At 38.7% G+C, this 18,019-nt stretch overlaps 1 protein-coding gene across 2 annotated transcripts in view; it reads left to right on the top strand.

The window, feature by feature from the left end:
• Window positions 1-18,019, top strand: part of Fgf14 (fibroblast growth factor 14) — a 630,557-nt gene that overhangs the window by 399,760 nt on the left and 212,778 nt on the right. The window contains 1 exon segment of one of the 2 annotated variants that reach the window (NM_022223.3): window positions 8,845-9,110. Within the exon segment in view, the coding sequence (NP_071559.2) occupies window positions 8,918-9,110 (193 nt within the window). The 5' untranslated portion in view covers window positions 8,845-8,917. 2 annotated transcript variants of the gene reach the window in all.

Below are 18,019 nucleotides of genomic sequence, written 5' to 3'. Positions count from 1 at the left end.
CTTTCCCTCTGAGAGGGTGGAATCTCCTGGGTATCCTCCCCCTGCCCCCGCCCCTTGACCCTGTTCCTATCTCCTTCAGGGCCTTAGATCCTCTGGTATGCTTACAGACAGGAGCCTAGCATAACTGTCCTCTGAGTGGCTCCACCTAGCAGCTGACTGAATCATATGCAGATACCCACAGCTAAACAGTGGACAGAGCTATGGGACCCTTATGGAATACCTGGGGGAAAGACCGAAGGAAGAGGTCTTTGAGTAACAGAGATTTTAGAGATTGTATAGAACGCTAGTCCCATGGACTTCAGATCATATTCTTAAAGTGTGTGATCTTTCACATAATGGCTTCTTACCTCAACTGTAAATTCTTTGCTCTTGTTATGTCAAAACAAGTTATAAAAATTTTGATGTCACTTTTAAAAATACTAGATAAAGTAGTACTAAAACATTTATTGTTGAGATTAAAGGATTCTGCATTTATCATTGCATTTTATATTTTCTCTCAATGAATATGTATCACTTGCAGAGTGAGAAACCATTGTATTAGGTGCTATATGTCCATTTTTTCTTTACCTACTCCTTTAATTTGATACTACAAAAATACACACAAGTATGTCCATATAAAATTCAGAAGAAAATGCATATTTATAATGCCTACCACAAGGATGTCAAGAATCATAAGCTTCTTGATGTAAGGCCCTATTCTGTACTCGATTCTATGACAGATGGTTTGATTTCAAGTAGCTGACTTTTGATTGTTGGATACTGTAGGAAGAAAAAAAAAGCCTTCTGCTCTGTGACTTCCCAACAGAGAAGATTTGATGATCATTTAATATCCTTGAATTCTCTCTACTATTAAGCTAGGATCAGGACACACAGTTCACTAAATCTAAAGGCTCTTCACAAATATGGCTCAGACACTATTTAGGTTTCATAAATCAAGAGGCATAAATCAAAAGAATTACAGCTGGTATACATCTTCTAATTTACTACTGATTTCCACTTAAACATTGCATTAAAAAGATACATTTCCTCTTTTTTAAATTAGGAGAATATTTATACATACTAGTGAGGCACAGTGTGATTGTATAATACATGGAGAGTGTGCAATGATCTAGCCAGGGTAATCTATGTCCCTCTCTCCTTTTTTCACTTGTGAAATCTCTGTGTTTGGAGCTCGTGACCTCTTTGTAAAGAATATAATAGACTGCTGGAGGTTATAATTACTCTACCATGCAGTAGAATGCTTCCTTCTTAGAGGATATTGAGAGCATGCATTATTTCTTTCTGTGTCTGTCTTATTTCATTTAGCACATTGTCTTCCAGTTCTATCCACCATGCCACAAATGACAGGATTTCATTTTTATGAAAAATTAATATCCTATGTTGCATGTGTGACTTATCTATTCATCTTCTCATAAAAGTGCATATGAGAATTTTAAATGTAATTTCCATAATTTAGTGATTATTATGTATAGTGCCCTATAAACATGGTAGTGCAGATATCTATTAGATGCATTTACTTAATTTCCCTTGTGTATTAGCAAGGTGTAGTTGGATGACATGCTCTTAAATAAAGAGCAATAATTCTGTCAGGGGAAAAATGTGACTTAATACTTTGTCACAAGGATATAAATATCCAATATTAGTTAACTAGTGGAAAACTGGTTCTCACTTTAAGACTGGTATCACACTTTTAGCAGTTTCCCTAAGTTCTCTTAAATGATTCTACTGATATTGTATGCCCCAAAAGTGCTATTTTTCAACACTAATACCAACATTGGTTATTATTTGCTGTCATGACAGTAGTTTCTCTGGCTGTGCTGAGATCATATATTATTGTGTTTCTCTTTTACATTTCCCTATTAACCATTGATTAATATATTTTTTGATAATTCCTTTTTTATTCTGAGAAATATGTAATCATATAATTATCCTCTTTGAAAGAAGTCATTTGAGTTTTCCTGCTGTAATTTTTTGAGTCCCCTATTACAGTATTAAAAATAATGCTTCGATTCTTGAGGTGGTAGTGGAACTATACCCATTAATATAAAACAGAAAGATTGAGGAACATTTTTCTCCAATAGTCCCTAATACTTTATAATTATCTTGAAAGTATCAGAAGTTAACTAGTATGCTTTTGTGTGCACATTTGTATGTTTATGTCTATTTTAGATGTTTGGGTCTATTTTACCGATTTATAATAAACACAAAGGTGGCAATGTTGATCTAGAACACATAATTACTAAGATTGTGCCTATTTAATTACTATAAATGCAGGTCTTTTTTGCATTTTTATTGGATATTTTGTGTATGTTATCACCTTTCCCTGTTCCTCCGTCTCCCATCCTCCTTCCCCCTGCTTCTTTAAGGATGCTCTCCTTCCGACCCACTACTCCTCCCTGGCATTCTCCCACACTGGGGAAACGAGCTTTCACAGGACCAAGGACTTCTCCTCCTACTGACGCCAGACAATGGCATCCTCTGCTACATATGTGGCTGGAGCCATAGGTTCCTCCATGTGCACTCTTTGGTTGGTGGTTTAGTCCCTGGGAGCTTTGGGGAGTCTGGTTGGTTGATATTGTTGTTCTTCCTATGGGGTTGCAAATGCCTTCAGCTCCTTCAGTCTTTTCCCTAACTCCTCCATTGGGGTCCCCATGCTCAGTCTGATGGTTAGCTGTAAACATCCTCATCTGTATCAGTAAGGCTCTGACTAAAAAAATACTGTGAGAGGTTTTTTTGTTTTGTTTTGTTTTGTTTTTTTGCATTTTACTCTTTGAATCTAAAATAAAGAGCAATAATTTTGTCATGGAAAAAATGTGAGTTAGTATGAGTATATAAATGCCCAATATTAGTTAAATAGTTGAAAACAGGTCCCAAATACATATTGATACTGCTTTTTGATTTTTTTCTAAAAAGAAAAAAATACATCAATAATCTGTACATTTCCAGAAGTATTGCAAACATTTTCAACTAGAACTCATTTAACTAGAATGAAAAAGCAAATGCCAATATGTCATTTGTAACCCTGAACAACCTCACCATTAATTAGTTGACATCAAATTGTTAATAAAAAAATTGTGTATCTTACTTTGCTCACAATTTAGAAAATGCTTAAGAGTGTGAAAAGTGATTTAAAAGAAAGCTAAGTCAATCATGCCATAGAATGGAGAGTCATTCTCAGTATAAAGTAGACCAAATATAGACTCTGGAAATATTTGTGGGATATTTATTCACTTACACTCTGTGAGTCTCTCAATCCTGAACTTCTAGGAGATAAATTTCAGCCACAAAAGAGATGAAGGAATAAAAATATTTTTACTGAAAGTTTTGCAAATCTAAGTAAAATACACAGTATAAAAGGACTAACATGTGTATGACCATATATAACTTCTTTAATGCCACTTTCCCACATTTTATTGACCCTATGTTGAAAATTTTTATATACAAACACTAAAGTAATTAGCAAATGCATTATCAGCTTTAGGATGACATGGCTTCATAACATGCTTATCCCTCTTCTTAATATACAAAATAGGGATAAAATTTTATCCTCAAGAGCTCCAGGTTGCAGCACTCCTGTCCTCAGTGCTGGTGCCCCCGTGGGCTCACCCAGCATGGTCATCATGCTTGCAGCCCTTAGGCAATGCTGAGACCTGAGACTTTCCTCCAGGAGCAGGGCTTCTAAGCTTCAGCAGCAGTGGTTCCATGCTGCAGGCTGGGCTGTTGGGGCAGCGTGCCAACCCTACCTGGCAACAATGGTTCTTTGTCTGCTGGGGTCTACATTTTCTCTGCCATCTTTTTTACTTCCAATTCTGAGAAAGAATATTTTAAAAGTATAGTCCCCTAAGGTCTGCCTTAAAATAAAAAGTTGTTACAGAAATATTACACACTCTGCAAATTCATCCTTCTCCACAGCATCTACCCTTGAAGCTTCCATGGGTCTCTTAGCTCCTCGGAGCAGCTCTGTGGCCTGATTCCTTTCCTCAGAATTTTGAACAAAATTCTGTTTTAAAGAATTATAAGCAAAACCTATTCATGTTTCTTATACCACAGAGAAATTTACTTGCTTGAAATTGAAGTCACCCATGCATAATCACCTAAAACACCGTAGAAACTCGAAACGACTTGTGAGAATTCCTTAAATAATACAGTCACTATTGACAAGGATGTTCTCATGTTTATACACTCCTCCTTTAAGATACATTTACTTTCATATCTATAGATTACTTTTAAAAGTTCATCTGGTTAAATTTCTGTGAAGAGCTGTATTTAGCAACATATGCAAAATTACAAATATATTTATTGCAATTTGTCAATATGCAGCCTGAAAGCAGGGGCTGAAGATTTTATACAGTAGATTTCCCTCACTTGAGTTTTGATTTTAGTTAATACTTTATGTGAGGATCTACCAGTTAGAGAGAATAACAAGTCTAGACTGATAGACCCATGGGAACCATGCATCTTCCAGAAACCCTAACATATAGCAAATGGTGGAACAATTCTTTGTCTTCCCTCAGAGTGGTGTTTCTATGACACTTGACATGCTAGGACTATTCATTGCTCACAAACTCAATAACACCTGAGAGGCAGGATGATATTTAGATCAGCAGTTTGGAGGCATGGAAATACAGGGGTAAATTCATAAGTCTATTATCAGAAAGAGAAAACTGTACCTGAGAATATATGCTGTGATACTAAAGCTTTGAAATTGGAAAAGAATAGGTAAGATACGAGTACTTAGTCTAGGGGATGTTACTAAACAGCTGACATTTGTGGTGTAGTCTAAGATATTGTCATAAAGTCTGTACTTTGGTTAGAACTGGACAAATTCTCTATCTCTGTTTAAAAGATGCAAAACTTGAGGCAGAAAAAACTAAAATGACTTTGGCGATCACCTTAAGAAGTTGCATACTCAAAAAAATAAAAAAAAAGGAGGAAGGAAGAAAGAAAGAAAGAAGAAAGAAAGAAAGAAAGAAAGAAAGAAAGGGAAGGGAAGGGAAGGGAAGGGAAGGGAAGGGAAGGGAAGGGAAGGGAAGGGAAGGGAAGGGAAGGGAAGGGAAGGGAAGGGAAGGGAAGGGAAGGGAAGGGAAGGGAAGGGAAGGAAAGGAAAGAACTAGAAATCAAGAACCAATAGTACTTGAAACTGGAGTTCACACTCCTAAGAGCTTAGTCAGAAAACCCTCTTCCTAAATAGTCTCTCTCCTCTCCTCCCCTCCCCTCCCCTCTCCTCTCCTCTCCTCTCCTCCCCTCCCCTCCCCTCTCCTCCCCTCCCCTCCCCTCCCCTCTCCTCTCCTCTCCTCTCCTCTCCCCTCCCCTCCCCTCCCCTCTCCTCTCCTCTCCCCTCCCCTCCCCTCCCCTCTCCTCCATCCCCTCTCCTCCCTCTCCTCCCGTCTCCTTCCTCTTCCCACCTCCTTTCTCCTCTCGTCTCTCCCTCCCATTTTTCTTGTTTCTTTATATATAGTCAAAGGAAAAATTAATAATCTGAAGAGATTCTGAGGCCTGAAGAAACCTTGTCTGTATCGTCCTTATGCCTGGTTTCCTCTGCACCTTTCCTAAATGAGGTTTCTCTCCAGCTCCGCGCTGCCTTTTTATCACAGCTTAAGACAGCAGATGGCTCTCTTGCGTTTTCTTTCACTTATCTCTATCTGTAAACAGCCTAGTAGCCTTTGGGAGAGGAAATAGGAAAACGCGAGGATTAATCTAAAAGACCCTGATACTGCTCCCCTCTTCAGGTTCCCCTGAAATATTAAGTCACAGCGAATAGAATGGGCCTCTGGAGATTTGAGAAATTTCGCTGTCTGAATAGATCCAAGAGTCCTTCTCCGCACTTCATCAGGGGTCCTAATAGAAAAATTGAGGTAGGTTGCTTCTCTGATATTGAACAGTTGAAAAGCTTCTGCCTCAAGGTGTGTTATTACAGTCCGTGGAAGCTGTAGTGGTTAATTTCCTTTATACCTTAAAAAAGAAGAAGAAGTGAAACACTGCCTTTAAGAGAAGATATAGTCTAGGAGACCTTTACAGACTGCCAGACAGCACTTCATGCTGGCTTCTTCAACTAAGGGTGGGGGGTCCAAGGGTCACTGTCCACGGTGCTGAACCTCAAACAAGCAGAAGCTTGAGGTGCAGTAAATAGTGGAGAGGGGTAACATATGGAGCCCAAAGTCTGATTTCCCTTCAGTCAAAGATTGGGAAATATGACTGAAACACGAGATAAAAAGCAGGAACACAGCTTCGATGACAAGGAGCTCAATCCTATTTAAGTTAATATCATGATGTCTTGGCTGGTAGAGTTGTAGTTAATTTAAAAGGTCATTATGCTTCACATTTCATCTCGCTCCCTGAAAAAAAACCACTACAAAAACCTTTAGGTAAATATGTTTGATTTCTTCACGAAGTCATTCAGCAATTCGAAACTAGAACTTTTTCATATGTCCAAATGGCTTCTTTTCTGTAATGGCTCTAATTGGGGTTCTTTATCCCCGTAATTTAACAAAAGAACAGTCATACTCTTTAATCAGTGTTTTTATTAGGGTTTCCCATCTCTCTGTAGACCACCTTCTCTTTTGTGAACCATGACACTGCCTCACAAATACACACTCTAAATACATTGGTGCTCTCCTTTTCTCAGTTTTCTCTTTAAACTCATGAGTGACAAAGCAGTACACATTTCTAACAAGGTAACTTTAAAATATTCCTCTTAATCATTGTGGTGTTTGTAGATATAACAGCCAAGTGATAGGAATAACCTTACAGGGCATACCTCAAATTAGAAGTAATATTATCCTAAACCTAATATTACCTGCACTAGATCCAAATCTGCACACTACCATTTCAGCGGATGTTCTCCACTTCTCTAGTAAGAAAGGAGAATGCTAAAGGAAGAGCAGTGGAAGAAGTGAAACTTCTTACAAAGGGAAGATATGGATGAGTTGTAGAGAGCAGAAGTTCAGCTTCCCTGGAGTGCCTCCTAGGCTACACTTCCCTCATTTGCCTAGTGGTATCTTTGTATTACTTTCTGACTATTCCCCAGAACAAAGGAAATAGTACATTTTTGTTGAACACTGCTCCAGAGACTATCTGTCTTCCTTACCCCTTCTTTCCAGTTCTCATGTAGTGCTTGGAGAAGATTTGTAAAACCCTGTCGATGACTGCCAAATCATGCTTCGTCTGTGTCCATATTGGACGATGAGAAGTTTGACTTTTGCATTCCTTTCTCTTTGTCTTCCTGGGATGATAAGCAAAATTAGGCATGGGGTGGGGAATCTGGTGCTTGAATCAACTACAACCACTAACTGTTCCTCCAAAGCCTGAAGAGCTTTTCCCCAGTCTTCCTTTTCCTAGCTGCCCTCCCTTTCTTGTCCCTTCATATGTTTAATCATCTAAGAGAGAACATCGTTAGGTCACAGGCAGAACACCGAAGGGAAGAGACATACAGTATTGTATTTGAATTTCAGATCCAGCTCAAGTGGCTTAGCTCTCTGATGGTGCTTTTCCATGCAGGCAAACCAAAGAAAAGCAGAGCTCATAGTGATATGCCCTTAGTCTGACTGGTTTTTGCTATCCCTGAGTGCTTCGACAGACACCCTTTCTCTGCACTGTGCTAATCATTGTGCTAAGGCTTCCTCAGTATTCTCCCAGGCGCTTATTCTAATCTAGCTCCCTGTGTAGAACCTGTGCAGCCCCTAGCTGCTCCTCTTCCACGGTTTGGGGAATAGAGCTGGAAGCTATTACCTCCATTCTATATTAGAACAGATTATCTATGTGCTCTCCTCTGGTCCTTCTTTTTGCTGAGTGTTGATAGTTCAAAGTGATAAGCCTACCCTTCTTGGAAGCAAAAGAGAGTCCAACAAGTTTGAGTGACTAGGTGAGAAGTGGAAGCACCTCTCTCCCCAGGGCTAACTCTCCACTTTCTTCCTCCACAGTGTGGGGATTGCTTCCGTGCTAGAGGGATTAACCAGAGAGCAGAAACCATCTCACCCTTCAGCTTCTGTTGAGAGTTTTCTGTGCTGTCTAGAACCCTAGCTAAGCTGTGACAGCCTCGGAAACACGATAGTTTCATTTGAGCCAAAGCGCACCGATATGCCTTCAATTCAACCTCCTTAGGCTAGCGTCTTGGCATCCCACCCCGTGCAATTCATTTTACCTTTCTCTTTTTATTATTATTTTAAATCGTCACTGCATATACTTTTTATTTGTGTGTGTGTGTGTGTGTGTGTGTGTGTGTGTGTGTGTGTGTGTGTGTGTGTAGACACATCGGATGGGGACCACATAGTTGGGAGGGGATAGTGGGGTGGGAATGGAGCGCTTTGATTAGAGAGCTCAGGGGAGAAGATTGCTCTCTCCAGATGCTGATTTCCAAAGCACTTGACAATCACAGGCAGAAGCCAAGAGCAGACCGCTGTGGCCGCACCTGCCCGAGGGCAGTTTGAGCAGGGCACTGAGACCTGCCCATCGCGCCCGGGGACCCACAAATGCGCTGATACACAGCCGCGACCTGTCCTCCGCCCCTCCATCCTGTGCCCAGGAAGGAAGCCCACAGATCTGCCAACCTTTCACACGGGAGGCAGACAGGACAAGAAAGCAGAGCTGCTGGTGGTGACGACCCCGAGAGGGCTCCAGCGACACGAGGTGACCGTCAGCCACAGCCCTCTGGACTCCGAAGCAGCTGCGACCTCCAGTTCCCCGTGCAGGCTCTGCTGTGTCCCGGGAGCATCCGTTTGCCTGGTCCGAACACAGGAGATTGGGCGATGGGTCCTAGTGGGGACTGACCACCCTCACCTCTGTCTCCAACCCCTCCAGACCGCCCCTCCCTCTGCTTCCCTTGGGGCGAGCGTCTGTCTGCGCCGCCCCTTTCCTCTCCAGTGCCCCTGCTCCCCTTGCTTCTGTCCCTCCCTCCCCGGGACCCATTCCCTGGGCCACCATGGCCGCGGCCATCGCCAGCGGCTTGATCCGTCAGAAGCGGCAGGCGCGGGAGCAGCACTGGGACCGGCCCTCTGCCAGCAGGAGGCGGAGCAGCCCCAGCAAGAACCGCGGGCTTTGCAATGGCAACCTAGTGGATATCTTCTCCAAAGTGCGCATCTTCGGCCTCAAGAAGCGCAGGTTGCGGCGCCAAGGTCTGTGTGGGTCACGGTGGGGAGGTGCGCCTCGGATGGGGTGGCTGGCATTTCACTACCTGAATAGAACCGCTCAGGCTCCCCTTGCTGCTTCGTTCCTCGTGTTTCTTTCTGTCCACCCATCTCCAACCCTCTGATCTCCCTCCAGCGCGCCAGAGCGCCTTCCCAGTGTAGCTGCGAATCTGCTCCCAAGCAACCTGTAGCCAGCCACTGGGAACTCAGCCCGCCCAGAGCCCTCAAATTGGCTAGATCTTAGCCTGCTCTTGCTTCCTGATTCTCCTGCATGAGGAGCTCCAGAAAATCTGTTTTCACTCTTCTTCCAGATGTTAGGGCTCCCCAGAGAACAGTATCCGCTCTAGAATATAGGATGAGGGTCTGCCTTCTGCAGTGCCTCAGGTCATGTATGTTGTCCCCCGACCCACCCACTCCCTCCTCCACCGCTAGTAAAATAGGAGATGTCAAGTATTGGTGTGTGCCTTGCTTCACCTGGTATGTTTAGTCTCCTGCAAACCCCTTGGTTCATATCTCTTGGTGGAAGAGACCCTCTGCTGGGACTATTGTATAAGAAATGAGCAGCTGGGAGAGCATGAATTAAGGGGTTAGCTCAGGGGAGAGTTAATGGAGAACTGGTTATTAAGGGGCTCTGATCCGTCCTGTCCACTGGCCTCTGCGTCCTGTAGCCAAATCTTGGGTGAATACAGAGTTACCCTCAGAATGAATCTGACTGGGCCTGTTAGGGAAGGATGTATTCCTATTTTATCTGCTTTTAACTGATAAACTAGCAAATTATAGGAAGCATGGACAGTTATTACACAAACATGGCCAGCATAGAGCCTTTACTATGTGATATTACTATGATATTTTCATATAGAGTTAGTGCCCCTCATGACCTTCTGCTTGTAAAATGCCAGTCTTTACTCGGGAGACAGAGGCTGGTCAGCTGTCCCCTCTCCACACCCAGTTACAAAGGCTGACTCTTTTAGGAGCATGTGAGGCCTTCAGAAGACAATATAGGGATGCTTGCTATATCTAACCAGGTGGGCAGGAAACAACATATTTACATTAATGGTTATCTGTGTTTGCCCAGCACAATACATTCTCCCAGCCCAGCTGTGTTTGCTTTCAGTCCTGTTGCAAAGACAAGGAAGAGGCACTCTTGAGAAGCTGTAGTTTCTGTGTGGATTTGTATGAGTCCACGCCTTTCCCATCTATGATCAAAAGTTTTAACGTCTTTTAAAAAATAATGCTAAATGTGAAAGGGTCGATAACCGATTGTGGTAATGACAAAGTTTAGCTAACTTCCTGTTTGTTGCCATCAAGTTGAAAAGAACACAAATAAGATACGTCCTCATGCACGTTCTAATGAAAATGCAGTTGTATATCTGTAACAGGAGAAACTTCCTTATAAAGACGATGGGGCAAGGAGATTTCAGAGCAGTGACAGCTATGAAGAATAATTAACGTGTCATTTACACTTTATATAGGAACCTTATTCAGGAGATGTTTAAGGTCAGTGTTCTGGTCACCGTCCATACCAGTATCCATCATCACTACAGTGTCTGCTTCCTACTTTATCAGATAATTCATTGGAGCACATCTTTCACAGGACAGAGTTCTGAACTTGCCATCTAGTTAAATGGCAAGAACGGGTATATTCGCTCCTGAATAGGATTATCTTAGTGCAAACACTGCTGAACAATACTAAAGGTGACAATGTACATTCTTAAAATGTGCAACAATTAGATTATTTTATAAACACAGTGGATCTTTTGTGCTATATTGGGTGATGAGGGAGGGGTTACTTGACATGTGAGGAATTTCAAGATAATTTTTTCCTAGTCTAGAAAGATATCTGGGCTTTCTAATAGTCAATTTTTCTGTTTAATGTCGACTCTAATATTTCTTAATATTCTTAAGTCTGAGCACACACACACACACACACACACACACACACACACACCTCTCAATTGTCTGCAAGGAAATTACATTTAGGACCATGTTGTCACTATGTCTTTTAATGAGAGAGTGTAAGAAAAATATTAATTTATACAGAATATTTTCTTTTGTTCCTATTTCATCACATAAAAATTATTTTCTTTAGTAAAAAAACCCACAGATACAGCTAGTTATTGGGTATCAGGGAGAACTAAACTTCTTAGTATGACTTTAAACCAAAGAAACATTAAAACTTTGTTATGTATATTGTATACTGAAAGATAGTATGGCTATGATTATATATAGTAAATAGAATTGATTCATTGCTTAAATATTATTTAGGGATATATATGCCTTTCTTAACCTACTGTTTACATCTGAATTGCCCCTAGAAAGCTTTTAAAATCTGATTTGCCAATAGGTAGACATAATCTTTAAGTGTGATAGTTTCATATATTCTTAATACTTGAAAATCAATAACATAACCTGACAAGAGTATTGAAAGTTTATAGTGTGATCAGCTTTACTACAGATCTTATAGATAACTAGACTGATAACTAAAAGAGTCTCTTTCTCCCTTCATGGAGCTCACACACAGAGGCTACAGAGTTACTGCACGGAACAAAACAAATGGATGAGAAATATGTCCATAGTTCTACAAACCTGTAGAGTAGAGGAGAATGCAGAACTAGGAGGAAGGTTAGCTGAGGACTGAGTTTAGTGAAGATGAGGGAAGATGATGCCCACATTGAGGACTGCCTGGTTATGAGGGTTTAAGGGCACAGAAGCTGGTAAAAAAATGCATGCAAAGGCCTGCCGACAGGAAAAAAATCTTAATTCACACAGAGAAAGAAAGCAGGTATAGAAACTCTTGAAGTACACCTTCAAATATAATACACATTGACTCTTTAAAACAAGACAAAACAATAGATTTAAATTTTGTGTTTTGAAGAAAGACCACAAATATTTCTTAAGCTTAGCGAATTGATTTTTCCCTTTTTAAAAAATTTTAGCTGGTTATAGTAACACATACCTGTAAACAGAACTTGGTGGGTGGGGCAGGAAGATCAAGAGTTTAAGGCCAACCCTACTATGTGAAATCTTGCCTCAAAAGAACAGAAAGCAAAGAACTAATGCTTTATTAGATAGCAATTTCAATTTCTGTATTGTCCAATGGATTAAACTAGAGACCCACCACCCAAAAACTCTTTGTTCGCTTTGCTTTGCCCCTGAGCATTCTGCAGGCTGGCTGTATTGTAAGTCCTGTGAAGGTTCCAGCTTTTCAGATTCCTCTACTTCTGCCTTCTCACCTCCTTTTACTTTAAATAAAAGTTAGCATCCTGAAAATTAGCAATGTGAATGGGTTTCTTACATGTATGTATATTTATGTGTATGTGTGTATTTGTGTATGAATAATTGTGTGTGTGGGTGTGAGTGTATGTGTATGTGTGTGTGTGTGTGTGTGTGTGTGTGTGTGTGTGTGTGTATTCATGTTTTGCTTTGTGCCTGGAATGTTTTCTCTACTTCTATAGTTGCATACTAGAATTAATCTTATTTCTGAAAGCTCAGAGAAAATGCCTTCTGAGAAGTCTTCACTCACTGCCTCTTGTTAAAACAACCCTCAGTGGCATTTTGCAATTTCTCATAGTTGTGTATACATGATAAAAATTATTCAGCACACACCTTAAGTCTATTGTGTTTGAGAAGAAAGGTCTGCTTTTTTTCACCTTTTAAATCTTGATAGAGCATTGTCTGGGCCCTGGGTGCTTATCTCTGTTAAAATAACATGTAATGCAACAAGCAAGAGCTTGTCTGTTTGTGGAATAGTAGCCCTTCAAAAAAATCTCTGAGGCCTGTATAATTGTTTTTTGCAGGTTAATATTTTCTTTGCACTTTTACCTAGGATCACAGGAGCCACTGAAGTATATACTGTTTGTGTTTAGGCGGTAGGAGTAGGTTTGCTAGCAACACATTTTGCCTAAAACAAATTGCAGGGTAGCCTAAAATTTGAGAAATGAAAAATATGCTACATAAATTATGTTTTCAAGTTAATCTGTGTTCTAAATGGCAGAGATACATGTATATCTGCAGAGTCAAAACAACTATCCTCAAGTGGCAGTGCAAAGCCTCCAGCTTCTGAGGCATGAGAAGAGCCTTCCCTCTTGCAAAGCACGATGTAAAAGAAAACTAGCGTCTCAAGACATTATCACCAGAAACAATAACACTGGACTTCCATGTTTGTGCTGCTACCTCAGAGCTGTTATGGGCTAAAGGTCACAGGGCACAGGTCATAGGCACACAGGCTTATGAAAGTGCTCATGGAAACTAAAGTAAAAGAACCCTTTCCCTCTGAAGTACATTTCTTTTTTTTTTCCTTTTATGAAATGTTTAAAGCATGTTTTGCTTTTATTGTTACTATTTATGTTTTCCTTTTCCGAGACCACTGGAATCTTTCCACACACATTTTGATAACTTGTTGCTATTTAATAACTGGAGTTCTATCTTTTGTTAATTATAGTATGACTATAAAAATCACGCTGTTTCTTAATTGAAATGTTTAATTTTATTTTTAAATGGACATTTAAATATCTCATAGAAATACTATTGAATTATATTTCTCCACTGATTTTTCTTGTTTTGGTTTCAATAATCCATGTTTATTGTGGGTTTTTAAAAGTAATCATTGCTTTGGTGGTACAATAAATTAAAATGTCTAATGAAGTCAAAGTAATTACTAGATTAAGGTAGATATTCAAACTATGGTTTGTTCTGGGTTGAATTATATTCATAGAGTTTAGCTTCTACATACTTAAGTAATTAATTTGTCATGGTCATGTTTGTTGATTTTTTTTTAACATGAAGTCCACTCAAGAAGCACCAGAACACCTCTGCTTGTATACCCATGGAATTTATAATCAACTACAGATTTCTCTTTATATTTCAACTTTGTGAAAAATTCTGGATGATGTTACATGTATTTGATAACTTCTGTGGGGTTTTGTTGTCATTAGTAATTCTAGTTTTATACTTATATTTTATTTTTTCAATTTATTTTCTTTTTATGATAGACATAATATTAAGATTATTGGAAAACCATTTTTTCTTTGGAGGTAGTGTGGTACTGATTATTGAACTGAGGGACCATCACATGCTGGGCAAGCAATCTATTCCTAACTACATCTCTAGTACAGTATTTATGCTTTTGGTTTGAGATAAACTCTCCCTATGTTGTTCAGGTTGGCTTTGAACTCATTCTCTAGGTCTGAATGGTTTTGGACTTGCTGTTTCCTGTCTAAGCTGACCAAGTCTGGGATCATAGTCTGGAAAGAACATGTCTAGCCCCTTTGATACTTTGATACATATGAACATTGTTTAAGTTATATTAAGAATATTGAACTCCTCAAACATATATTCTTTATTGTGAAGATATTAAAATCTTTTCTGCTAACTTTGAATTTGCAGTACTTTATCATTTAATCTATACTCACCCTGCTATGCTATAGTTCACCTGAGTTTTTGCTAGTGTCTGGCTGCAGCTTAATACCCAAGGAACAGTTTTTCTTTATTCTCCATCCTCATTGTCTCAGCCTTTATGAAGTAAATATTTTTACTTTTCATGGGCTAAGATCCTATAATCTATGCCACTATATGTATGGTTAGTTAATTTAATTATCTCCAGTTCTATCTAAGATGCCTTCATTTTTATGGATGAATAGCTTTTCATTTAATATACATACTTCATTTTCTTTATTCACATCGGTAATGGGCATGGGTTGTTTCAGTTTCTTAATTTCTATGGATAGAGTGACAACACATATACATTTGTCTTTTATTCTTCCTAATCTCATTTTGAGAATATTGTTATTCAAACCAATCATAAATCTTCCCCAACTCCATGCAAAATTACAATTTGATGTTTCATTTGCTTAATTTTAAAAGTGACAGAAATTAAAAGTGGGTTTTTTCAATATGATTTACCTTTTTTGGTTTTGAAATTGTTTTTTCTTTGTTTATACTCTTCATGATGAGAAATTTTGTCTAAAAGGACTATGACAGTTGTACAATCTAAATTTCATATGATAGTCTCAATATTGTAATTTTAATACTCAGAAGCTAGAGAAATAGAACAATAATGGTAAATATATAAGAGATCACTTTAGGGAGGTTACTAGAAAGCAAATCACATTGCTCTCTGAACCAGATATTGAGTGGTAATATCTGCAATGACTCCTCTCTTTATTAAGAAACTCAGGTCTCATGCCAATGTCTTTATTTACTATCCCTTGGGATAAAAGGCTACAGGGAATGGCAAGAAACTAGACATGTTTTTCTAAGCTATTTTATCAAAATTACTTGTTTATGGTTGGGGAACATATCTTTTTTCATAAGGTCATTCAATTTTGAAATACTTTTTACAAAATATGTTTCACCCTGTGTTTCATATATCTGTCATGTTGATAGATATTGGTGCAAGAATAGGAGACAGTCAATCAGGAGTCAGGGCCTCAACTGTGGCTAGTATACAACTTCCTGACTCTTCTACCTTCTCCTTCTTTATAGTCCTTTGTGACATTTTAAGTTCTTTATTAATGGAAGTCACATTACTTCAGGTAATAATAGAAGACACAATATGTAAATCTGTGGATGAGATTAACTGTCATCTATTTGCTGTTTCTCCAACAGGAATCTAATTACAAATCATTCTAACACTGCATTATTAACTTTAAGACTAAAGCCAGAAGCAAACTTACCTCAAAGGAAAGAGTGTGAGCTTTGTAAAAAGAATAAAGAAAAAAAAAGTTCTGTGATTCACCAACCCACTTTTGATATAGGAAGGCAACTTAGGTTTTAGCATAGTTGGATGTCATGTACAATAATGCTATGGGAATTAATAATTGTTACCTTCATAGATCTGGAATAACCTAGGAGTCAAGCCTCTGGGCATGCTGTGAGGAATTATCTAAATTAGGTTAGCTTCTGACTATGCCTGTGAGGGATTGTATAGATTTGGTTAACTGAAGTGGAAAGACCCATCTTAACTGTTGGGAAAGCATTTCAAGGGTTGAGATTCTGGACTGAATACAAATGAAAAGGAGAGCTGAGCAGAGCATCTATCATGATTTCTGCTTTCTGACTACAGACACAGTATCACCATCTGCTTTAGCTCTTCCTCTACAACTTACCCACCATGATGATTATACCTGTGAGCCCAAACAACCTCTTCCTTCCCTATGCTGTTTGTGTCAGGTATTTTGCTGTATTAACAAGATAAATAACTAATAGAGGTGCGATCTCCTTAATAAACTGAAGAGTTTCCATTATTATAACGAATTCTGTGTTAAATATTTTATTACTTGTCATGGAATGTATTCTAAACTCCTTTTATACTCATTAAGATGTGTTATTGATTATATTTGTCATTGGCCTTATTTTAAATGATAAAATGAAGTTAAGCCACTGAGGTTAGAGGATTAAAAATTAATCATGAAAATTACAGATGGTTAGAAGTCTACTGTGTTTTTCTGGTTTTTAATCATCTCCTTGACTAATAGTCCTTTTTAAATAAGTTCTTATATTTTATTCTTAATACTGTCTATAAAATATGATCTAGTCAAGTACATCTTGTAGTAAAACAACTTGTAATTGCACACTTTATATACATTGTCCATAGGTAAATGTTTAAGTCTGCAACTGCTTATTCATTTAGTTACATGAGATTTGATTGAAATATTTGGCCTTTTCTTGTTGTTTTCATGGCAGGGAAAAACTAATTGCTTAATCCAATGGCCAATACATTTTATGCTTGCATCAACATGGCTGATTATGGCTGGAGAGAAAAACCTACAGACATATGAATTGGTCCTACTTCAAGTTTGGAGTCAATAACTTCGAGCAGCCCCCTTGTGAATTTTAAAAAAATCTATTTCTCTTAAGCTAAGTAGGATTTCTTATCTTTTTCCTCTTAAAAGATCCTCCAAGTGCTTCTTATCTCTATATGCTCAATATTAGCTTCTGATTCTCTGAAAAAAAGCAATAATAAACAATATGTTTTTACAGAGTCTTGTGGCTTCAAGAAGCCAATCTGTACATCTATCGGCTTGATCCATTTTCATGCCTCACTGGGGATAGTCCTTAGTGCTCCAATCTTATGAAGACCTTAAACTGAATCACATATCTCCATCCTATTTAGGCTCATCATTGGAATAATTTTTATCTTTTCTAAATCACAATGTAACTATCAGCACATAATCTCAGTTGCATGTAAGCATGTGATAATAAGTTCCTATTTGAAAAGGAATCCCCTCTCGATCATGGGTTTCTATGGAATTTTCTTTTATTGACCACTGGTTGAAAGGAAATCTAGTCCTCTCCCCAGATCCATTTTTCTAATAAATCTTACATTACTTTTTCTCATCATGAACTTTATTTGTCAACATCACTGATGAGCTACAGATGTTCTGGGTTCTGCTGTCTGATCTTATCACACCTGCACAGACTTGAACATTTTGATTTTCACAATAAATTTGTATTTTTAGTAGCATCTAATGTTAACACAAAAATATTTAGAACTTACCACTTATACTATCTTAACCTTTCATATGATTGCAATTTCATAGTTATGATATGATTTTTAGGCAATGTCCTGTTATGTAGCTTTGGCTTCCTAGAACTCTGTGTAGAGCCCAGGCTGCCCTCAAATTCATGGCAACACTCATACCTCAGCCTCTAATATGCTTGAATTATAAGTATACACCACCAAGCCTGGCTCTAGGTGACTTTCTATCTGGGTGTGTTAATGGGTTATCTATTGCCAATATGTGTCTGGGTTTCTGTCAAACACCATTGCTAATTCAGCGGTGCCATTAAAACACAGCAGTATTTCCGAATGTGGGGAAACCATTCTGTAGAGTACATTTGTTTTGCATTGAATGGTTTCTCTTCATTATATTGAGAAAATTCTGAATGGACTTTTA

This window comes from Rattus norvegicus, chromosome 15 (genome assembly GCF_021556685.1).
Source record: "Rattus norvegicus strain SHRSP/BbbUtx chromosome 15, alternate assembly SHRSP_T2T, whole genome shotgun sequence".
Taxonomy (NCBI): Eukaryota; Metazoa; Chordata; class Mammalia; order Rodentia; family Muridae; genus Rattus; species Rattus norvegicus.
This window is presented reverse-complemented; position numbering and strand designations above follow the sequence as displayed.